The sequence below is a fragment of the Canis lupus genome, chromosome 5 (assembly GCF_048164855.1).
Source record: "Canis lupus baileyi chromosome 5, mCanLup2.hap1, whole genome shotgun sequence".
Classification (NCBI taxonomy): Eukaryota; Metazoa; Chordata; class Mammalia; order Carnivora; family Canidae; genus Canis; species Canis lupus.
The window spans coordinates 46861146-46886687 of NC_132842.1; the positions used below are offsets into that span (position 1 = coordinate 46861146).

The 25542-nt window shown below is 38.1% G+C and overlaps 1 protein-coding gene and 1 long non-coding RNA gene across 38 annotated transcripts in view; one reads left to right on the forward strand and one right to left on the reverse strand.

The window, feature by feature from the left end:
- The window catches only part of LOC140633668 (uncharacterized), a 68176-nt gene extending 67501 nt beyond the window's left edge, over positions 1-675 (forward strand). The window contains exon 4 of the long non-coding RNA XR_012031255.1: positions 379-675. This is a non-coding gene — a long non-coding RNA (uncharacterized lncRNA). The remainder of the gene's footprint in view (positions 1-378) is intronic.
- Positions 1-25542, reverse strand: part of PDE4D (phosphodiesterase 4D) — a 1448272-nt gene that overhangs the window by 351443 nt on the left and 1071287 nt on the right. The window contains exon 1 of one of the 37 annotated variants that reach the window (XM_072826557.1): positions 75-22806. The exons of the other annotated variants lie outside the window; for them this stretch is intronic. Coding sequence (XP_072682658.1) covers positions 75-148 — 74 coding nt within the window. The 5' untranslated portion in view covers positions 149-22806. Of the gene's footprint in view, positions 1-74; positions 22807-25542 lie in introns of those variants that run through there. 37 annotated transcript variants of the gene reach the window in all.

A 25542-nucleotide genomic window follows, 5' to 3' on the forward strand; every position in this document is an offset into this window, starting at 1 on the left:
GATTGAATGTGGGTGAACCTGTACATCACGTGTGAAGTTTAAACAACAACAACAAAAAGGTAAATATGGGGCACCTGGGTGGCTCAGTGGTTGAGCGTCTGCTTCTGCTCAGGTCATGATCCTGGAGACCCGGGATAGAGTCCCACATCGGGCTCCCTGCATGGAGCCTGCTTCTCCCTCTGCCTGTGTCTCTGCCTCTCTCTCTGTGCCTCTCATGAATAAATAAATAAAATCTTAAAAAAAAAAAAAAAGGTAAATAGCCTTTGTTAAAAAAAAAACAAGTAATTACATATTTACAATGGGGAAATTCAACAAAGATTGCTATGTTTCACACAACTAGCTGCCAAATACAATTTTCCTTACTCCAATTTCTCTTAGATACAGGAATGGGCATCATTATTCGCAAACCTTCCACAAGGATTTAATGGTCTTGAAATACCAGCGCCTCCCTGCAAGTCAGCGTGAGAAGAAAACAGGCAGATCACTTTCAAAGCTTTTGGCAGCTTTCCCCTCAAGGAGATGGCGCGTCACCTTGGAGAGTGAATTATCATGCATGACTTTGACAACAGAGATCAATTTTCTTGTTCATTTTCTGTTCCCTAGAAACATTCTTCACTCTCTGATAAATCCCTTAAAACAACTTTCTTCCAAATCAAATAAATGATGAAAGCCAAAGAGAGCCCTTTGCATGTTTTATGAGTCCAGCACATTTCAGGGAGGCATATATTTCAAGATATTGTACGCAAGAGTCAAAGGACCCCAATGCCGTCATGAGTCCTCACCAGGGAGTGGTATTTAATGTTAACAGTGCAGTATAATTCCATCAGTCCCTGTCCAAACACTGCCCCACGGGTGACCTCAACTGTAAACCGAGGCAGAACTGCACTTCTCCTGGATAAGATTAGAGAGGCTTGGAGGGCTGAGAGTCAATTTAACCCACTCTGAACTGGACAAAATTGGCCAACAGTTGAGTTTACTGATGGTTACTCTTATCTGCCAAATTTTGAGACCCACACCACTCCTTCTATCCCTCCTATACTTGAGGGGTTCAAAATATTCATGTAATTTCTGTAAAAACTCAAGGAAGTAACCAGGGCACTTCTTTTCCCAGTGGCATCTGGCATACCAGGGGTTCTGTAGAATGGGCCAGGTCCCATATCGGCTCCGTGAATGAGTAATAGAAAACATTTTTATGGTTTCACCTCTTTGTTATCTGACTGATGGGCGCCAAGAGTGGGTGAGTGAGGCTCTACACAGCAGCAAACTCAGAGGAGCCAAGAGTTCACAAACAAACAGGTTCCCTCTGAAGCAACCAGCAATATTTGAAGGCTTTGTAAATCACACATTTCTGCTCTTGTACCCAGATCCATATTTCACAAGAACAAAATTGGAGGCCACCTTTCAGGTATTCTTTGAGAAAGATCAGGAAAGTACCTGTGTCTACACCTATGAGTCTGCCCTTCTTGGCGGATGAAATTCCACTATTATCATTTCATGCTTTTATACTACTTGATTTCCATGTCAGGACAGCTCTGAGAAAATGCAAACATTCCTTGCAGAGTTAGCAAGTTGCCGAACAACTTGGGTGTTTAGTCACATGGCTTCATCTGAAACTGAAGTCAGACAGTATAGGAGAACCGGGAGTGGGGAGGAAGATGCCCCTGAGAGCAGGTGGGGTTGGGGGACAGTGGGCATTAGAGGGGGGTAGGGGGGTGAGGATGGACACACAGAGGGGCAGAAGAGCAAGAGAGGTGGTATGAGCCAAGATGAACTCCTTTCACCTTCCACACAGGACAGAGCTCTCCTTCTAACTGGTGCCATTTTACATTTTACAGGTGAAATAGCCTCAGTGTTTCCAGAAAATAAAAGCTGCAGTCCAGGCATATGACTTTGGAAGCAAAAACACATGACTTGCTTTGTTATCCTGATTATATTAGTCATGGCAAGATGGACCCTATCACCCCGAGCAGGCTGGAACCAATCATAGGCATCTGAGCTAACATTTGTCTTTGTCTCCACTCCAATTTATATGTTGAAAAGAATGTTATATTAACTGATATCTGACTGATAATATATTAGGGCATAATAATAATGCAGAATGAAAACACTGTAGGACGTCCAACTTTTTCTAAAAGAAATATACAATGAAGGAGATGCAAAGCTGTCTTTTTCATTACTGCCAAGGTATTTCTTCCTTCTTTTCTCCCTTGATTCTTGACATTGGACAACTAGAATCCTTCAGTGGGATAACACAATGTAAATATAAGTGGTGCTTGGGTGGCTCAGTTGGTTCAGAGTCTGACATTGGCTCAGGTCCTGATCTCAGGGTCCTGGGATCAAGTCTTGAATCGGGTTCCCAGCTTAGTGGGGAATCTGCTTGTTTCTCTCCTTTTGTCCCCCAGTTCAGGTTCTCTGCCCCTCAAATGAAAAAAAAATTAAAAACATAAATGTATGTAAAATTATGACCAAAGAAATGGATAATCTGGTCATTTTTTTCCTAATGTGAAATTGTATATGGGCACAAGAAGAATCTTCCAATGTTACTGTTATTTCTTCCTTAAATAATTACTCATTGCCTCCTTTTCATTTTTTCCTGAACAGTTATACATAATCCCCTCGTAGGTTACCAGGCTTCAGCAAGGTCGCAGAAATAAGCTACTTATTTCTGACATTAATCATAAGTAAAATTAAGACTTGATTTCAAGTATAAATGCTAATATTCTTTGGAAGGACTGGCTAGTACTTCATCGACATGAGAATTTAGACAACTGGCAAAAAATAAAAATTAAGTAAGTTGTTTGCTAGGATGAACCTTTGCTGCCATTTATGTTTTTAACAGTTGTTTAAAAAAATAAAAATAAAAAAGAACAGTTGTTTATAACTTTCACTGCACATGCACTAAAGGGTAGAAAAGGAAATAAGGCAATTAACATGTCATTGTTAAACATTTATTTACCCGTAAGAATATTAGTAGAAATGGGATTCAGTGGCAGAGACGTTCCATCCCCGAGACAAAATCTTCTACAAGTTGGAAACTAAATTTACACCCCCAGGAAAACCAGATTCTGAAATCTAAACTTTGCCTCCACCAAATTGTTATCCAATAATTCCTAACCTTCCTAAAAGCTCAACAATATGCCCACCTCCTCCCAATAATGTAGATCTTAGGCTCTGCAGCTCTAAATAAGGTATCTTTTTGACTCTTGAATATTTCTGGGATTTTGGTTCCAAGATTCCAGATGTTAAAAGTGGCAAGTTTGGGGTTTGGTGTCTGACACAGAAATTCAGCATTTCCTTTATAGGAGATTGCTACTATGAATCAAACTGAAAGTCCCACATTTAAAAGTGGAAGAATTTAAACACACCCCACATAGACATTTGCTCACACCAAGGCACTATTCTGACAGGTGGGGGTTGGTCAGCTGAACTTTAGAGAAACACAGAGTTACATGAGTGGAGTTGCATTATGGTGAAACACACTGCCTCAGGAAACCCGCACAGGCAGAGATAGGCCCGGGACCAAGCTGTATTTTGAAACTGAGGCTGGTCACAGACTTGAAAGCAGCAGAAGTTAATTTGGGAGCAAATAATCACATTTCATGTTCATTTATTGGTTGCCTCTGGAGTGTCACTGTGAGAATTCTATTTTCACAGTGATCAATTGGGAAAGAGTGTGCCAAAAGGAAAGTTAACAACCAGACTTGCACACTTTGTAAATTAGTATTCATACAGTATCAGTAACTGGGGTTGTTACTACGCTCATGCATTAGCAAAATCAATTATCAGTTATAATTATTTTAAAGATTTTATGTATTTATTTGAGAGAGTTAGAGGCAGAAGGAAAGGGAAAAGCAGGCTCTCCACTGAGCAGGGAGCTCAGTGCGGGGCTTGATCCTGGGACTCTCCAAGATCATGAACTGAGCTGAAGGCAGATGCTTAACCAACTGAGCAACCCAGGTGCCCATCAATTATTTTATTTAAAGATATATTTATTTATTTGAGAGAGAGAGAGAGAGAAAGAGAGAGAGCAAGCAGGGTAGGGGCAGAAGGAGAGGAAGATAGATTCTCAAGCAGACTCCCCACTTAGCATGGAGCCCAACTCAGGCTCTGTCTCATGATGAGATCATGACCTGAGCTGAAATCAAGAGTCAGTGGTTTAACTGACTGAGCCACCCAGGCACCCCTTAGCTATTGATCATTACTTTAAATGTAAATGCTGCAAAATACGCTAACCTTTTTCTTAATTTGCTTCCAAATAGTCATTCTAAACCTTACTTGTGCCTACTTGATTTAGAGGTCATTTTTTCTGTGTTGTAAAATGGAAGACAATTATAAGTTGTAACACTACCAGAATGCTAACAGTTCTGATAGGACCCATAGTCTAGAGAGCATTAGGAAAGCATTCTCTGTATTTTAAGCTGCTACAAAGACGTTCTTTATTCATTTATGTTTCAGGACACAAACAGAAATAAAATGCAGTTAAAGAGCTCATATTATTAAGACATGGAATAAAACAACTGACAAGAGGCATGATTAAATATCAGAATAAAAAATAAATAAAACTAGATTGTGAATCCAAATGTTTTGCTATATACTTAAGGCTCCCATCTACCTTAGAGTATGTTAGGATTCTTTTTAGCAATTCAGAAGATAATTAGGTAAAAACTCCTTCTAACCAAAAAAGCACTGAGTTCCTTCTAAATACTTGGTAAATGGGGGTTGAAGGAAAGAAGTCAGGGAGGAAAAAATGAGCAGTAAGGGAAATGCATTTTATGTTTATTAAGCATCTACTGGATGACTGGTAAAGTTCTAAGACATTTTTCTAAGTAGTCAACAGGAAATATTTTAGAGTCAAAATAGTTTTAAAATGTGGAATTAATATAAGCTAATCGCTTGAAATAAAAAAAAGCTAAGTAATGTTTTTAATGTATGTAAAAGTCTTCTGGGGTCAATGATTGCTTAATTGCCCCATTTTCTATGTATGAAGTTTTTAAAATATTTTTTTTTCAATTTTTATTTATTTATGATAGTCATAGAGAGAGAGAGAGAGAGGCAGAGACATAGGCCGAGGGAGAAGCAGGCTCCATGCACCGGGAGCCCGACGTGGGATTCGATCCCAGGTCTCCAGGATCGCGCCCTGGGCCAAAGGCAGGCGCCAAACCGCTGCGCCACCCAGGGATCCCTGTATGAAGTTTTTAAAAGTCAGAAAACATTTTTCTTTTCCAATATTGTATTCATAAATGCAGATGGAAAAAACAAAAACAAAAACAAAATACCTCTCCTTAGGTATTAACTGATAAGTGAAAGGTAGATTATAGAATTTCATTTTGAAAGCCCCTTCCTCCAAGAGCCTTCCCTGCTTTCCCAGACAAGTCTCCACAGCACTCTGCACTTCTTTGTCACTGTCAGCACATTTGTAATCACTACTTATTCAATATCTGGCTTCCCTGATGGACCTGGCCATCTAAAGGACATCGACTATGTTTGCTTTCCCACTGGATGCTCAGTGCCTAGCAAATGACCTAGAAAGTAAGTCACGGATGTTTGTTTAATGAATGAAAAAACCAATAACCACAGGGCCCCTTGACAAGAAGATGCATCACCTGTATTACATTCTTTTGTGTTCCCAAATAAGGGCAAAACATCTTGCTGTGGTAGGACTTAACTTATTTTCTCTTTCCTTGCATGTTCCCTCCTACAAAGCCATAATTGTAGCAACAAATAAATGAATAAAATAATAAAACCAGAAAAAAAATACACTGTCATTGTTATGACCATATGAATTATAGGTCTGTCCTCAGACTAGGGTTTTTTGTTGTTGTTGTTTTGGTTTGGTTTGGTTTTTGATGAAGCATCATTGAGCAAATATGCAGAACAGTCCTGATACAGAGGATATTACAGCAACAGTCATGTCATAAACTTGCCACCTGACATGACGTTGAGCACTGCTGCTTGACCTTGCTAAGTTTCAGGGCCTCACTTATCCAAATAAGAACTACTGCAAAGAGGTTTTGAGAGGGATGAATAGGGTAATTTACATCACAGTTTTTTGAAAAGACCACAGAATGTTTGAAGCGCTACTACTGACAATGTCAAGCTTTCTGATCAGCTAGGAAAATTATTATTTTACTGTTAGAAACATTTTCAGTGTTGAAAACTCTACTGTAAAATGGGTCACCTCATAAACACGGTAAGTAGGAATACCATTTTACCAGTTGCAAAAGGGGTATCAATCTTCAATTTTGATGGGTGATAATTTTTTTTATCTATTTGAAATCTTTTCATCCTAAGTGTAAAAGGACAGCATATGAAGCCATTATATCTTACAAGGCAGTCCTTTAACAAAATCTTAATGTTTTATTTGCAGGATGAAACCCCTCTACTGGTTCTGTTTACTAGAAGTAAAAATAAATAAGTGAATAAATAAATAATTAAGGGGCAAGGAATTCTGCTAAGATTAGCTAATGGAATTTTCACAATTGTTCAAAATCCTGGGCTTCACCTAAATATAGAAACATTTCCATTTATTTATTTATTTATTTATTTATTTATTTATTTATTTAGAAAACTTAAGGGATCCTGCAGACAGGTTATTTAACTGAAAAAGCATCTGCAACACTAACTCCAATTCATGCTGCTTTCATTGGTGACCACACACCAAATAAGGGCAGAAATGGCCTCTTTTCAGCTTTTTAAAACTATGTTAACAAACAAGCGAAAGCAGTGATGAAATTACCAGGCTGAGAAACTAAATCGCTCTCTGGGGAGAAAGAAAGAGACCCCAAATACCAAGAATCTCTAAATAACAACAATCTCATGTGTTCAACTTTGGCACTGTGAAGTTTTTCCATGACAGTGTTCAATATCTCGCTAAATCTGGATATCCATTTATTGGAGCCAGCATTCATAAACTTTCCCATTCCTGGGTACTGTCACTCCTGTTACCCTCAAATCCCCTTTCTTCACCCTGACGCTCCTCCTGTGATGGCTGAGTCTGTGAAGCAAATGTTACCACAAGCTCAGGGTCTCCTTTTGTAATTCCTTATTTTACTATGATTGTTACCAAGTACTAATTTGGTATTTATTCTGTGATAAGAGCTTGACATACCTTATATTATCCCCATAGTACTATGAGCATAGTCTATTTTTATTCTGTTTTATGACAGAAGAAAAAGAGGCTTAGAGAGTTGAGGTAACTCGTCCCCATGATCATGCAGCCAAGGAACAGAGGATCTGAGATTAAGATTGGGGTCTTCCAGGTACAAAACCTACACTCTTCGCCAACAGAGGCCTAGAATACAACCGATAAAGGAATGAATGAGGGCAGCTCCCTTTCTGTGGAGAGGGGAGTCATAGAGGAAGTTTCAGATTTTCACAAAAGGAACAGGCAATATGTACAATAGTTACATAACCTCGTTTAATCTTAATCTTATGTTTTTAAGATTATTTATTTATTCATGATAGACAGAGAGAGAGAGAGAGAGGCAGAGACACAGGCAGAGGGAGAAGTAGGCTCCATGCAGGGAGCTTGACATGGGACTCGACCCAGGTCTCCAGGATCACACCCTGGGCTGAAGGTGGGTGCCAAACTGCTGAGCCACCCAGGGATCCCAACCTTGTTTAATCTTAATCAGCTCTCAGGTAGACATTATTGTTGTGATCTTTTTTTTTTTTTTTTTTTTTTTTTAAAGATTTCTATATTCATTCTAGAGAGAGTTGGAGCAGGGAGAGGGTGAGAGTGAATCACAAGCAGACTCCTCGCTAAGCGCAGAGCCCCAGGCAGGGCTCCATCTCACGACCCTGAGATCATGACCTGCGCCCAAACCAAGAGCCCGACGCTCCATTGACTGTGCCACCCTGGCGCCTCTATGGTTGCCATTTTATGGTTAAGAACCCTGAGGCTCGCAAAGGTTAAGTAGCTTGGCTCACATCACAAAACTAATACATGATGGAGACATGTGCCTGAGTCAGTGTTGCCTGTCTCGAATCTTCTCCCTACAGTGGTTTCCCCAAATTCTTTAGATTCCTAATTCTAAGGCCTGGGGACCGAGGCTGAGGACAGGGCTGCGGCAGCTCAGCTGTGATAATCTGAGTCTTGGGGTGCAAAGAGAAAGGCGGCCGGCAGAGGATGGCAAGGCTTGAGGAAAAGGGACAACCTCAGTGTTTCTGAATGCACTGTGCTACTTTCTTTTTCCCTCTGTATGTTTCATATCAAGAGAAACAGAGATACTTTGCAGTCTGTCTAACCAAATGGCAGCAATTCACTAGGGGCTGAAATAGGAATCTGGGTTTTTCAGTAACAGTGAAAGACAACTAACTATTTATGCTTTTTGGTTTTATTTTCTAACAGGATGCAAAAAACTTAAGGTGCCATTTTTTAGCTCTCCCTCACGACCATCCAAGAAATTTATGACAGACATTTATACAATTAGGGCATTCATAAGATAATAGGACATATTCTGACCCTTGCTTCCACTGCTCTCACTGATTTTACTTCTATCCGTTCAGTGGAGTTAAGTGACTTTCCCAAATTTGGTAAGTGGTAAACCATGAGCCTTGATTGAAACTTTATTTATTTTTTTATTTTTTTATTTTTTGATTGAAACTTTAGCTTACCCCTAAATTTTGGAAAATAAGCCATTTCTTTTTTGTTTCTTTTTCCTAAAATTTAAATTCAATTAAATAACACATTATGTATTATTGGTTTCAGAGGTAGAGGTTAGTGATTCATGAGTCTTATATAACACCCAGTGCTCATTACACCCCATGCCCTCCTTAAAGTCCATCACCCAGTTACCCCATTCCCTCCACACAAAAATAAGCCATTGTTAAATCAGGGACTTCCTCTATTAAATGCACTGCCTTTAAAATGTAAAATTGGAAGGCAGCCCGGGTGGCTCAGTGGTTTAGCACAGCCTTCAGCCCAGGGCCTGATCCTGGAGACCAGAGATGGAGTCCCAAGTTGGGCTTTCTCAGCATGGAGCCTGCTTCTCCCTCTGCCTGTGTCTCTGCTTCTCTCTCTCTCTCTCTCTGTCTCTCATGAATAAATTTTTTAAAAAAATCTTTAAAAAAATGTAAATTGGAGAAAGCACAGTTTTATTTCATTGGTCAGAGGATATCAAGTAAAATAATCTATAGCAAATTCTTATTCAAATGCTGACTTGAATTGTACCTATATTAGTTTGATATATAAGTATGTAACTCTTAAGGGACTGAATTTACATTTGAAATAAAATAAACTGCAGTCAAAGAAACAAAACCATAGCCATGGGTTTTTAAAGCAGTACTGAACACCAGATACCGAAATGCTTTGGGGCAGCAAGTATTTTTCTTGATATTCAAAGAGTGAACTTAACCTAACCAAATCACAAAATCCTAAAAGATATGGTCTAGTAAACTAGTTTCCCTGTGAAATTTTACAACAGACAACTCTTACTCTCTTCCTTCCTTCCCTCCCTCTCTTCCTACTTCCCTCTCATCTACTGATACATACATATTCATACATATTAGGCATCTATTATGTGCCAAGTACTATGCTATATGCATGCTAATGATAATGGTGAAGACAATCATGCCCAAACAGATCACAGAACTGAATGAACCAAGGACTAAAACTCCAGCCTTATAAGAAATTGGACTGGGTTTACATTTTTTAAAAGTGTCAAGGAAGCAGGAAAAAAGGAATATAAAATATTTATAGAAGTGGAAAATGGCTTGAGGTCTTGTTTATGAAAAAAATAAATACAATTAAGGAGAAGGTGACTTTTCAGATGATCAACATTAAAAACAAATCAAATGAGATATTTTTGGTAAAACACTTTTCTCAGCAGCAGGCCCAGGGGAAACACTTCTCTGACAGTCAATTCATAGTATCATATGAAACTGGGAGGGCTGCAGGAGAGACACATTTATAAAGAAGTTCTTGTTTCATGGCTAGTGCCAAATGAGAGTCTAAATCAGTGCTAGGTGGTGGGAATACAAAAGAAAATGGAACATGGTCCCTCTTTAGAGAGGCTTGCAACCAGGAAAAATCTCACCTCATAAAAACATTTCTGTAACCTATGGTGGTTAACGTTCTTTCAATAAAATGTATCAATAGTGCTCACAAGATTAAAACTGACAAACTGTTCCTCACCATCTTTTACAAATAAAGAGAAAAATAAGCATGCTGTAAATAGGCCAATCAGCCCTTTAGTGATCCAGAATGAGCTGAATTACAGATGTTTAAAACAAAAACCTGGTGGGGCACATAAAATTTGTTTCAGAAAAATACGTAGAATATGGTTCTTGCCATATCAAAGAGATTTTTTTCCAAAATAGTTTTATGAAAATTTCCAAAAATACATAAAAGTTGAAAGAATTTCACAGTGAACACCTGGGTATCAGCCACTTAGATTATGCTGGTAACATTTAAAACATATATTTTATTTATTTATTCATGAGAGACATACAGAGAGAGGCAGAGACATAGTAAGAGGGATAAGCAGACTCCCTGTGGGGAGTCCGATGTGGGATCCAATCCCAGAACCCTGGGATCACGACCTGAGCTGAAGGCAGATGCTCAATCACTGAGCCACCCAGGGGCCCCATGCTGGTAACATTTAAAAGACTATTTCTTATTAGGAAATTATCATATTGGGCTTGAACAATGAGAACTGTACTGTTACAATACACCTGAATAATATTTACAGATTGTTTATTATGTTAAACCTAAATTATAAGTCTCTATGCTTAAATATTCAGTCTATTTTAAAGGGTGGACTTTGTACAGGCAGACAATATGGGGTTTTTTTCCTATATAATATAAAGAACTTGGTAAATTTGAATTCCTAAATCTTACTAACAAAAATAAGTTAATGATAAAAAGTAAATGTTAAGATTTTGAATTATCAAAATCAAAATTAAGTGGTAAAACAGTCAACCATGAGGGTTTTTTTTTTTTTTTTCAGTATAATCCAAGATAATACATTTTTGGAATTGTTTCATACATAGTAATTCTTAGTAAATTATGAGTTCAGTCAAGTGGTAAGGAATGGGATAATTAGGAATATTCCTATTATTGATATTATACAAAATATACTATAAAATCTGTAAATCAGGTGCTTTAATAAATATGAACTTTCTAGTTTTTCTGTGAGTTCAATTTTTTGTTTCCTTTTGTTATATACAGATATTTAAAGATTTTATTCATTCATTTATTAGAGAGAGAGAGAGAGAGCAAGCACACACACATATGGAAATGAGTGGGAGAAGGGGCAGAAGAAGAGGCAGAGAAAGAATCTTCTGTAGACTCTGCACTGAGCACAAAGCCCCACATGGGGCTTCATCCTATGACCCTGAACTCAAGACCTGAGCCGAAACCAAGAGTTGGACATTTAACTGACTGAGCCAGGCACCCCTTATTTTTAAATGAATATTATATAAAAGTTAAGTCTAGTTTGTTAAGGACAAGAAAAAGAGTCGATTTCAGTAATAAATGAAATAGGAAATCCCAAAATCAATGAATCTGTTTTTCACCTACTATTCTGACGTGTTTATGGAAAGTCAGCTTGCTACCTTCTCAACTATTTGACAGGCAGATCAAGTTCAAATGGCATGGGAGGAGTGACGGAGGAAACCTAATTTTAGTCTCCACGGTGCTGAAGAACTCACACAAATAAGTACTGAATACCCTCAGCTCATGTTTAGAGTTGATACTTGGAAAGGAATCCAAGGAGCAGGTATTGCAGAGTCTTGTTCAAAGCTGGGGCTCTCAGTTGTTCCAGGGACTGTGGAACATCTCAGATCTAGATGATCAACTTTTCAGGTACCTTCGAGGATGTGCATTTTCAACTCTAATACCGCCTCATTACAGCAGTTCAATGAGACTAGCAAAAAGCATGAGTGGCTTTTCCAAGATGTTAGTGTTAATACTTTGTTAACATGTGCATTATGAAGTAGTAAGTACACACAAGAGGATATTATTCAGCCCTAGGAAAGAAGGAAATAACCACCATTTGTGACAACATAGATGGACCTTGCAGATATTCTGCTAAGTGGGATAAGCCAGAGAAAAGACAAATACTGTAGGATATCACTTCTATGCGGAATCTAAAGGAGTCAAACACAACAAAACAGAGAGTAAAATGGGGGCTACCAGAAGTTGGGGGGGGGGGTGATTAGGGAAGATGTGATTGAAGGGTACAAACTTGCAACCACTTGTTAAGTCCTGGAGATCTAATTACAGCATATTGATTACAGACAACAATATTGTACTATGACCATCAAACTAACTAATTGACTGAATCTTAATGACTCCTAACACACATAGAAATTGGTAATTATGTGAAGGGATAGAGGTTTTAACTAATGCTATAATGTAATCATATTGCAATATATAAATTTATCAAATCAACATGCTGGCCACCTTAAATTTCCACAATGTTATGTATCAATTATATTTCAATAAAAGAGAAGTGCATTATGAAATTGCTAATACTAAATCGACTCAAATCACTCATGAAAAGCATTTTACAATTAAATCCAATTAATTAAAATATACACCAAAGTATTGACAGTGTTATGGCTGGGTATTAGGATCACTGGCATTTTTAAACTTTCTTTTCTGTAGTGTCCAGGTTTTTTACTACAAATAGAAATTACTTTTATAATAATATAAAACTGAATACAAGTTACCAAAAACTCAGGTAGTCAAATCACTTTTTTCCCCAGCAGGGGTTTTGTTTTGTTTTGTTTTAGTTTGATTAGATTTCAACCAAAGGTCCATGAATAAAAACTTTTGAATTTATGTTAACTTAAGTATGTCTTATAATTTACACATTGCTGAGATGTTATAGGGTCAGAGAGAGAAGTGCTGGAAAGCCACATGGGCACACACATCATTGAACACCTATGATGCTATGATTTAAAATCGAATTCGAAACAGCGTGATGCTAGCTGCAGATATTTCACTAGAGAGGACAGAGCAGTCTGCCCCCTAGTGGTAGAAGAGCCAGGGCGAGAAAAAAGCAGAAAGAATGATGTGGAACTCTTAAAAGATTCACAGAGGCGCTTCATACCAGTCTGTGAGAAAGTGCTCTTCTATGAAAAGAGCTAGATGTTTGTACAGTGCCCCCTTGTGAAGAGAGGTTCTTATGATTGTGCCTTCACCCAGAGAAAGAGCCAAGAGCTTCAACTAGCCATAAAAGCATCTGCTTGGCCTTCATCATCTGATGACCGACTTCCAAACCTTATAGAAGACACACATGTGCGCACAGGCGATGCAGACTCGGTCTCCTACATCTCTGTTATTAAAGGTGTACATAAATATTTCACATGGTTCTGTTTTTTAATGGGTGCTTTAAAAAGAGCTTCTTAAAATAGGAAATGACATTGCCCCTATGACTTCAGAAACTTGCTCTTTTGCTCTGTTTCTCAATCTCACAAAAGAAAATGGAGTACGAAAAATTGGGTAATACATTTAAAAATCACAGATTGCCTATTTATCTTAGAAATATAGAATCATTTTTTTATAAAATGTTAGTATGATTATGAGTACCATCTGGAAATGTATTAGTCACCTGAAACTTCATGTGAGAGCCACTGATAAGAATATTACCATTTTAGTAATGTGAAAATGGGGGTATTTTTAGGTGTTGGGATTAACTCTTTAGTTAGAATAAAAAATCTCATTCATATAATTGATTCCACTAATTTACAATTATCTGAATAATGGCTCATCAGAAAGAATCAAATTCTGGATGTTTCCAGAAAAAGGAAATTACTCTGAAATGTGATACAATGTATGCAAGAGGAATTGTGCTTTGAGTTAAAATATGAGAGAGATATTTGTTGTCAAATTCAGTTAAACAATTGATTGGAAGGGAGTACAGTCTTCATGTTGTCTATTGCTGGCTATACAATGGCATACAAGTCATGCTTCTGAGCCCTGAGCCAAGGTAGTGAAAAAGTATGAGTAGAGTACAAACCACGATTGAAAAGCAATGATAACAACCAAAGGACGGCATTAGGCAGCCCTCCATAGTCTCCTACTGTTTTTCTAAAACCACCCCAAATAAACATATAGGGAAAGTAAAAACCATGTGCTTCCTATGCAAATGCAGATCCAAGACAAGTCCTCAAGAACTCCTTAGCTGCAATCAAATTGTCGTCACTATTCAAACTACTACTATCTAGAAAATCTGCTGGAGCTTCTGCTAAAAGCTTAGACTGTTCCTTGATGGGTATCAGTGTGTCCACGTGGAAAAGAGAAATGAGGCACAGAGGAAAGAACAAGTATGTGTAGGAACCTATCCATATTCAGATCTTGGGCAACAGGCTTTCAAATAGGCTTGTAAAAGAGTAATCTTTCCCAGTTCTGTCTCTATCCCTGACATTTTCCCTGATGTCCAAAAGAGTATTTCCACCTCCTTCTTGGATCTCTGGTAGTGTTAAGGTAAATTCCTGCCAGGCCGACCCCGCAAGGTCTTGGCATGGCTTCTTAATTTGGAAAGGAAGTTAGGGCAACAGGAAGAGAATAAAGTAAATGAAGTGTGCGTAAATGGAGCTCAGTCTTCTGGGGAACCTTTGAAGGGGCATTGTCCCTCTGCAAAATGTGGAACTTGGGGTGTATAAATATTTCCCAGTGCAGGTTACTCCTGGTCACAAGGCCTTCTAGGAGGCCCACACACAGTCTAGCAAACTCCTTTGTACTGGAGGAGGTGTCTGGGTGCCTCAGATGAGAATGTGACTTGGCGCATAGAAATGGCCATCACACACCCAGGTGAGCTCTGGGGTAGGTCAGTAAGAAATGGAGTGGGGCTTGAAGCATCTGCCACAAATAGAACGCTCATACTTAAGATGCTGAAACGGAATTTTTAGTTCATGTTTCCATCACCCCATCACTAGACCCACTCTTCCCTTGTCTTTCCCTGACTCAGCAAATGAAAGCACAAGTTTTTAATTTTTTCAGGCAAACGTCCTTGAAACATCTTTGGCTCATTTGTTCCATATGAAATTCCATCATCAAATACTGTCAGCTCAATTTTCAAATTAAGGGAGGAATCTGGTCACTTCTTACCAATTCCCCTGCCACCACCCTGGTCCAGGTCACCATTGTCTCTTGTCCAAATTATTGCAGTGGCTTCTTAACCATTTCCCTTGCTTCTGCCCTGGCTCCAAGTCCATTCTTACCAGAATACCAGAAGACTGAATGGCTCTTTGAAAAGGTGTATCACTTCTCCTCTCAAAATCTTCTACTAGTTTCCCACTTTACTTGGGATAAAACCCCAACTCTTTACCATGGCTTATCAAAGCCCTTTCCTTTCTTTTCCTTTATCTTTTTTCCTTCTTCTCTCCCTCTTGCTTACTTGATTCAACCCATACTGTATTTTGGCTTTTTTTTTTTTTAATTGGTCTTTTTTCTTATTCTTTGAGCCTAAGGTACCTGATCCTACCTCAGGACCTTTGCACTTGCTATTTACCTTCCTGAAATGTTCTTCCTTCAGATATCTGCATAGTTCTTTCATTTTGTTAAGATCCAAATGTCATTTTAATACAGAGGGCTACCTCTTCTGACTATTCGATCTAAAATAGCATGGCCATCACCTTATTTTTTTCCTCTGCATGATTTATTTTGATAGAACTTATCATCATAACATGGTTATTTTGTATATGTTTGTGTATTTTACATTGCTTATCTCCCCCACAACAAAAGTTACACACACATGTGCACCTGCACATGCACACACAAAGAAGTGACTGTTGTTTTCATGGCTGCATGCTGGTGTTAGTGGTAGGGGTCCAGTATATATTTTCTAGGGGATGAACTCACAGATCTAACAGCCACAGGAGATAAATATTAATATGTATTAATCAAGTATTTATCAAACACTATGACTGCTATTGTCCAATAACAGGTATAAGCAGCTGCTGCTCTTTACCAAGATATATCCAGTGCATGAGGACACAAGACACAGCCAATGCATGGTTAAATCAGTGGCATTCAGAGGGGAGGTTTTTATAGGCAGTGATAGCTAGGAAAAGGTAAGAAAGAAAGGCTGAAACTGGACAGTGAAAAACTTTGAAGGTTATGTTAGGAGTGGGGAACTTTGTTCCATTTAGAAGTGAAATGTCATCAAAAGTTTCTGAGCAGGGGAATGGAATAATGAAAGAAGAATTTTAGAAAAATTAATACTTCATTCTATTTGCACAAGGATTTGGGGAGGAAAGATTGGAGCCAGAGAGAGAGTGTCATGAATTTTCCCCTCAAATCCTCCTTTTTCTCAAATCCAAGAAATTGGCATATATCATAACCACAGCTTAAAAAAAAAAAAAAACAACTTTATGGTGGTATAATTGGTATACATAATATGCATATATTTGATGTATTCACTTTGATGAGTTTAGACATACACATACATCCACGAAACTATCACCACAATCAAGGTAATAGACATATCCATCACCTCCCAACCTTCCCTCAGTCTGTTGGTTTTGGGTATGTGTCAGGGGAGGGCAGGTAATAACACATAATATGAGCTCTATCATCTTAAATTTTCAACCAACTCAGTATTGTTAACTCTAGGCACAATACTGCACAGCAGATCTCTAGAACTTACTCATCCTTTCAACATAGTTTTTAGACTGCTGCGTCATTCCATACTTTTCACACTCAGTCAGGAAACTTTTTGTCTTTACTGGGAATGTCAACTCTAGCTAAAAAAAGATCTGTCCATAGTTTCCCTGGAATTTAACACGAACCTTCTACAGGTTTGTGAAAAAAAGCTCAGATCCGTTCTCCTTCAGATTATCTGAGAACTAATAAATAAGGCAGTGAAAAAAGATAATGCTATGGGTTTTCTGGTGAGATATGGTGAGGGTTATGGTTATCTGGTATCTGGTGAGGGTTATGAATAAATGGAAATAAACATGTCAAAGGGGTGTATGGTGAGTGGCAAGTATTCTGTACTTCTTTAATTTGTTTCTTATCTAGAGCCTAAGGCATATTGTAGTCTCTCTTTCTCTCAGAAGGAGTGCTATGAAGAAAATGAGAGCAGTATGCTCAGTGTTCTCCTGGGCTGTGAACTTCTGGGCCCTGGGGCAACTGTGTCCCTGGGACTGCCCCGCAGGTAGGAGCTAAGTAAACATATATTAAGGATTCCCTCCAACTTCTTTAAAAGACAGATTCCAGGGGAATTTCATTATTTACCTATAATTCTGCTATTCCTTCTTCTAATGAATATTTAATTCTGCTTTGTTCCAGAAAGGATTAAAAGCTTCTCTCTTCCCTTTGGTAATTAGTTTAGATAAGCCACATCATCCATTTCTTCACCTACCCAATGGACAGTAGCTAATACTTAAATATTTATAGCTTTTATTGCACCTTGCTATATTTGAGAACATTTCATATATTTAAACCAGTAAGTATCACTTGAGGATAATAAGCTGGCAAACTTTAGAATGTCTGACATGTCTTTATAAATGATTCCAAATGGCTGATTCTGTCATTTTATGTTAAAAGCCAATTTGGCTCAAGATTTAAAAATAAAACGAAAATTGTACCTAGAGAAAATGAAGTCACCAAATCGTTTGACAGAATTAGCTAGTCTCAATTCCATCTCATCACACAGTTCTCAATATCCTAGGTACTAGGGATTGAAACCTCGGAGGAAAACGTTAAGCAAAACATAGTGAATTAAGAAAAACAATTATTCCATGTAGCTCAAACTTTGTGCCTTTGCTTATGCCATGTTCACCTTTTCAGCTATCTTTATACAAAATAAAAAAAGAAAAAACTACATATTTAACACATCATTGTGGAGGCCGAGAAAAATAAAGGCCATCCCACCTAAAGTTTAGCATTAGCACAAGTACAGCCATCTTAGGCCCCTGTGAATAAGAGCTGAACTTTATGGGAAAAACTGCAGAATGTCCTCAATGTCCTTGGCAGGTAATCCCATATCAGAAAGACAACAGAGCTCAGAATTGCCCTCAGCAGAGAATCCCATATCAGAAAGACAACAGAGCCCACGCCCATGGTAGAAAGTCTCATATTAGAATGAGAACAGAGCTCAATGCCCTTGAAAGCCCCACATCAGAATGTAAACAGAACTTGGAGAAATTCCTCCACCCCTTCTGAAAATCCCCTACACCAGCCTATAAAAAATCCAGCTGTAACCCACTTCGAGGTCCAAGTCCCTGCTCCGCTGTGTCAGGTATACTTGGACCCAAGTTCGAGCTTGTAAATAAACCCTCGTGTGTTTGTATCAGTGTCGGCTCCTCGGTGGTTTCTCGGATTCGCAATCTTGGGCACAACATCATTCCTGCTACTAAAAGAGTCATGGGGAAAGCTGAATTGAAACTAGTGACAAGCTTTTGCTTTGTCACATGATTGTTGCATTTTTTGTCAATAGTATTTAAGGGACTTCTTCCCATATTTTATGCAAAGCCATCCTATGGAATTTTGTGTTCAGAGTGAAGTCCAATGTGGCTCCTGTTTGTGTCTCCAGCCCTCTCTATGCACATCCCCTGAGATCCATATGTAGTAAGGCAAGGGCAGAAAGCAGATGTGGAAGGGAGAAAGGGGTGAAGGCAAAGTGCATGTGTGCGCATGCTCATGTGTGTTTTGCATGTGGCCTGCTTTACCACAGTCCAGGGAGCTAGTGAGGGAAGTTCTGTGCTCAGTCTCAGCACCACCAGCCTTCGCAGCAGCTCTAGCCTCCCTGCTGCTCACCTGGCCCGAGGGTCCAAGGGGACCCTCCTTGTGCCCAGGACTAGGCAGCTCAGCCACAACACTGAAGCAAGACAAATTAGCTTATCCCACAGGGTTGAAAAGGTGACTCTACTGATGTGCCTGCCTAACAACCAATAATTCATTTACATGCACTTTCTGATGCATAAAATAACATATTTTTCTTACAATTGGCTGACTTTTACCAGCACTGACTTAAGAATCAGAACCCAAGGGACGCCTGGGTGGCTTAGTGGTTGAGCTTGAGCATCTGCCTTTGGCTTGGAGCCTGTTCCTGGAGTTCTAGGATCCAGTCTCATGTCGGGCTCCCTGCATGGAGCCTGCTTCTCTCTCTGCCTGTGTCTCTGCCTCTCTCTCTCTCTCTCTCTCTCTCTCTGTCTCTCATGAATAAATAAAATCTTAAAAAACAAACAAAAAAAAAAAGACTCAGGCCCCCAAAAAGGGCTGTGAGATGCTGAAACCATTTTCAGTTTGAATAACATTTTTATGATCATATAAATGATGAATGCTTATCATAAAAAATTTGGAAAGTGCAGAAAAGTAAAAAAAAAGAAAAATTGTCTACAATCCAGAGGTAATTGTTGTACATCTCCTGGATCATTTTCTTCCTTATTTTTATGTGTATATACATAAATTCATTCATTTACATTTAACATTTTACAAGATTTTATTTACTTATTTGAGAGACAGGGAGTGAGCACAAGCAAGAGGAGCAGCAGAGAGAGAGAGAGAGAAGCAGGCTCTCCGCTGAGCAGGGAGCCTGATGCGGGGCTCAATCCCAGGACCCCAGCCATATGACCTGTGCCAAAGACAGACATTTAACCAGCTGAGCCACCCAGGTGTCCCTAATTTTAACATTTGATTGAGGTTTTAGTATATATGATTTGGGATTCTGCTTTGCATTTCATTTTATACTATAAACAATTTTCCAAATCATTTAAAATTATTTGAAAATCTTAATGGTCAATAAGATTCTATTGGCTGAGTCTAACATCAAAATCTATTTAAATATTAGCTTGTCTGGAAAACTTAGAATATGTGCCAGTTTTCAATAATATAAGTACTTTTGTGGCAATAACATCAATGTAAATCTTTTTAATATCTCAGATTACTTCCCTAATCCAAATGCCTGTAAGCAGTATTACTAGTGAAATGGTTATGAGCATTTTTGAGGCTAGAGGTCCTGAGGATTCTTAATCATTTTTATGAAATAAATCCCTCAAACTAGTTCAAAAATCAAAGTAACAAACTATATTTGTACGTATTATTTTATGACGACTTTTTTAAAAATTAGAAAAAAGGTAATTAAAGATAACTTGTTTTACTGCAAAGAGGCGCCATACCACATGAAAATCAGAACCTGGAGCAATTATAGAATGATTCTTTTCTTATAAGATGGGGGAAAAATTCCACTATCTAAATCTGTAAGTTTGGCCACCTTGTATGAAAAGGTCAAAAGCAAGCATTAAAAAAAAAAAAAAAAAAAAAAAGACATATGGCTATTATTATAACAACACAGAGTTGGTCAACCACTTCAAGTTCTTGTGGCCAGTGAGGTCACTGGAGCTGCAGGCAGACATTTCTGACAAATTATGCACACTGAGGTCACATTGCTCTGCTTGAGACAGTTTTTCATAATTGTAAATTTCTGTTTACAAAAAAATCCTTACTTAAAAATATCCTTTTGTGCCCTCTAGTGTTTAAATTCATCAGAGTTTTTGAGAAATGTATTTATTTCTTAACTATAGGTAAACATTGTTTCCTTCCTATTTATACAAAGGGTATATCTATATAAATATGTATATATTTTAAAGATTTTATTTATATATTCATGAGAGACAGAGAGAAAGCCAGAGACATAAGCAGAAGGAGAAGCAAGCTTCTTGCAGGGAGCCTGATGTGGGACTTCATGTGGGACTGGATCCCAGGACTCCAGGATCACAACCTGAGCTAAAGGCAGATGCTCAACCACTGACCCATCCAGGTGCCCCAAGGGTTTACCTATATTAGGAGGTGGCCATAATACATAGTATTCCAAAAAATTTTTTAGTTTGTTTAAAATTTTTCATTTCAAAGGGAGTTAGAGCAGGGGCTGGAACCCAGCCACAGGGCAAATCCCACCCACCTCTCTTTTTGTAAATAAAGTTTTACTGGGACACAACATGCTCCTTCATTACACAATTGTCTGAGGATCCCTGTATTTCTCCATAAAGGCAGAGTTGAGTAGTTATTACAGGGAATTTTGGTCCTGCAAAGTCTAAGATACTTACTATATTGTCCCTCACAGAAAACATTTGTTGACCCATAGGCCACAGAATTACTCTGGTACTTAGATTATTACAGAGAAAGAGAAAAAAAAAAAAAAAAAAAAAAACAACTAAAAAAAAACAAAAACCACACATATATTTTGCTAAAGATGTCATGGCATTTTACATTTCCTTTAATTCTAACTTTTTCCATCAACTACTGAAATACTAATTAAACGAAAGAGAGGTGCAGGTCAATTAGTTTTGTGGTTCAAGTACCACAAAAGTATTTTCTCAGTGAAAACATCTGCAGTACTTCCTTTTTGTAAGATCTACTGAGAGTGATTATATTGACCCCATCATGCCTTTGACAATGATATGATTATATTGGTGAAACGATAATGAGATCATAGCTCTTCACCTATCCAGACCAGGGGCCCAAGAACATTTTTACCTCCTGAGCAACATCAACTCTTATTGATTAGATGGAACTTAGACTAGGAATAGATTTAGTGTTCCCACCACTGTTTATTTTTATACATTTAATAATAAAGCTTGCAATAACTTTTAAAGCACATACAGTCTGTTAAAAAGAAAACCGCAGGCCCCAAATGGCGTCACTTAGGCGGAGTCTACAAACCAAGGCTTCATACATAATCCAACTGCGGTTTCAACCTGCCCCAGAAATGTGGTCTTAACCAGTCAGTCGGGAAAATTCTGATGGGGACCAGAGAGAGCCTCTCCATCCCCTGGGAGCCTCTCCATCCCCCCAAGGGAAAACCAGGTAAACTGCAAGATAAAACCCTCTGCTCTTCACCCTAAGGGAAAGTGACCTTGCCTAGAACAATCCTTTCCCTTTGCTAGTGTCTTTCTTGCCACATCCTTCATCTATAAAAGCCTTCCATTTTGTAGAGCTCCTTGGAGCTGCCCTCTTATGTGTTAGGTGGACTGCTGCCCAATTCATGAATCATTTAATGAAGTAACCAGATCTTCAAATTTACTCAGTTGAATTTTGTTTTAACAAGTCTTTCTACAGTAAACATACCATTTATAACATGGAGTTTACTTCAGCTATGTGCTTCATTCAAATTTCACACAGTTCCATCCTTCATATGCATGAAAGCACAGTGCACAATAATAAGGCCATAGTCCTATGGAGTGAATTTAACAGGCTTCCTCCGTTCCCCAGTACAAATCCCACATCTTCTTACATGCCTCTGGTTATTTTATCTTCTCTTTTGTGTATCTAGAAGTTTTACTGAAATTTCCTTCCTCTTTCCTAACGTGGTTAATATATAGTTCATTAGAGCTTCCAGCTCCCCTTTTTCCCTTTTTCCTTTTTCACATGGTTTCCAAGAAGTGGATCTATTTTATTGCTCTCCAACTTAAAATTTGACTTCGTTCAAAATGGTAGAGCCATTCCTTTTTCAAAGATACATATCAGCAATACTCTGGTCAGAAATTTTGCATGATAATAGAAGGAAACACAAAACCAAGGGCTTAAAAGAGTGAATGAAAACAGTCTCTGCTTCATTGCATTTGCTCAGGAACAGTCCTCTTATTCTGGGGACACACATTCCCAACCATTGTACCTTACATTCCTGGAGCTGTAGGTCGCTGCCCTTCTCAGCTTTAGACTCTCATCACATGCATAGTCTTCCTATCTTTCCCTTGCCCCTGATACAACCCCCCTCCTTGTACCCAACACAGAAATGCAAATATATACCCTGCACAGACTTACTGTATGGAGTCACATACTAAAAACACCTGAATCAAATACCTTAAACCCACAATGTCGCCTTCGAAAATTTGCAGTAACAACAGCAACAGCAGCAAGAAAAAAATGCAGGGTGAAACACATCATCCCTCATGCCCCGTGTTAAAAACAATTAAAATAAAACTCAAAAAGTGACATCATACCTGTACTCCATAAGCAAAAGAAATTATTTCCAAACTTACCTGCAAAAGAAAAGAAAAAAGCAATAAATCTCACATCAGAGTGTATTTTAATTCCTTATTCTCTAGTAAATTAGGCAAAATTGTCATCCAAAACACAGTTAATTCTTAATTATCACTGTGAGTCTTTCTCAATAAATATTGCTTTCTAGTTCTTGTAGATGCCAATAGCGCTGGCAGTGACGTTCTCTCCAGATCAACTGTCACTGTAAATAGAAATCCTTGCTGTATATAGTCTGAACTTAGTAGGCAAGTTTTTAGACTAAAAACTTCAATAATTTCCTGGACTTGGGATATCTTTGTGTTACAAAACATAGTTTTAGGAGTCAGATGCAGACAGTGGGGAAAATGGTTTTGGAGTCAGACCAACTTGAAGTTAAATCCCAGTCCTATAAAGTGTGAATGTTGTATTTAACTAATAGGATTATTCTAAGTATTCTTAACTATTAAAAAAAAAAGTCACGTGGTAGAAGCTCAAGAAATACTGCCTTTTTGCCTTCCTGTAAGCTTCCTTTTATGCCAATACTGTACAGAAAGATAGGATTTTGTGCAGCACATAAAGCATGAGAGAGCTTTAAGCAATTCAAAATAGACAGAAAAGAAAAACCAATTCTACATTTTCCTGTCTTCTTCATGATGTTGCCAAGTTGGTTTATATGAAATATTGGCCACCTGCTAAATGCTGAGCAATTATTTTCCATTGTAAATTCAAGTATTTCACTAAAGTTCAAGAAAAGAACCAAAAGTATAGCAGTCTGTAGCATGGCCTTTATGTTCCATATGTACATGCTATGTCCCCCAGGCTCTCTCACTGCAGTTTTCTCAGTCTACTCTCCATTCCTGGGAAGGGCACAGATGCTCTAGCCTCAGGGCATTTGCATTTGCTGTTCCAGCTGCCCAAGAATCCACATTGCCGCGTCTGGCCCTTTTCAAGTCCTGCCTCAAAGGCCTCTCCTCAGTGAATCTAACCCAAATTCACATTTAAAATTCCAACCAGACCCTCAGCCTCTGTTTTTAAGTCCCCTTGCTTTGCACAGTCTCTTTTCAGCACTTCTAACCTTCTAGCTCATTATATAACATAATACAAGTTATTATGCTTACTTAGTCTTCATGCCCCTAACACCCTATATAAGTTACATAAAAATAACGGTTTCTCTCTGTATTATTCACTGTTGAATATTTAGGATCTACAGAAATGCCTGATAAATAGAAGGTATTAAAAATTGTTTAAGAAATAAATATAGCCCCCCAAAAAAGAAAAAAAAAAGAAATAAATATAGCCTACACAAAAGAGCCAAATATAAAAATATAAAATACATATATGTAATACAAGTATTTTTATTTGCATATACTTACTTACACATATTTTTTATTTATAAAATATGGTACACACACTTATATATGAATTTAATATTTAAATTTTTAGCTAGAATTAATCATTTTATTCATTTATTTTATTTTTTAAAAGATTATTCATGAGATATACAGAAAGAGAGGCAGAGACATAGGCAGAGAGAGAAGCAGGCTCCCTGTCTCCCGGTGGGGAGCCCAATGTGGGACTCGATCCCAGGACCCCGGGATCATGCCCTGAGCCAAAGGCAGACACTCAACCACCTAGGCACCCCTAGAAGTAATCATTTTATTTTTACTTAATTCTGATGACAGAAATTAAGATAGCCATTGGAGCCACTGGCTACTATTTCCAGCTGTCCACAGACCATTCACATGTAGGAGACCTAATAAATCTCTTATGTTTGAATAGGTCCATGTGACTAGTTCTGACCAATGTCTTAAGTCATGAATGGCCAAGCATTGAATTGCTGGTATGAGACCTTCCCACCTCTTGCCCTCTCCCTGCCAGACAGACCAACAAACTCCAAGACGGTGGCTCTTGGTTAGCTTCCTTACTAGAGTGAGGCAGCTGTGGAGTATAGCTTCCATTTGATGACATATATCATGGGAAATTAAAAAAACCAAAACCAAAAACAAAAAAAAAAACCCACAAACCTTTGTGTCACAACATTTGGAGGGGTGCTTGTTAAGTCAGTTTAATTCACCAACCCATCATGATAAAGAGAAATTATGCACATATAATTTTAAAAATTACATTCAAAGACTTATTGAAAAAAAAAGCCTTTATTTTCTGTAGTTACTCTGAATGCTCTTATCCAAAATCATTTTGTTTTTGCTGGTACTTAACTCTATAATTCTAAGTAATACGTTTATATTGTTCTTTCTTGATTCTGAAATTTTTAGCTATTATCTATTCATTTCTTGTATTTTAGAGACTTCATTCTCTTATACTGCTTCCCCTTCCTCTTCTTTCACTAGTTATGTCATAATTTTTAGTTAAATTTATAATACTGTTTGCATGTATGTACTATATATATTTTATTTACTATATGTGTATATGATTATATTCCCCTTATGTTATAATTTGTGTTTTGCTTGAAGTTAATAACTGCCTTTTTTCCCCATATGAGCAGTTTTCATTGTTTTAAAACATTTTTCCCCTCAAATGGTAGCACATGCTTGCCATATGGTCAGCTGATGCTTCTACTGAGGTTTTAATCCTTTTCCTCCCCTCTCCTAGATGTGTTGATCCTGAAA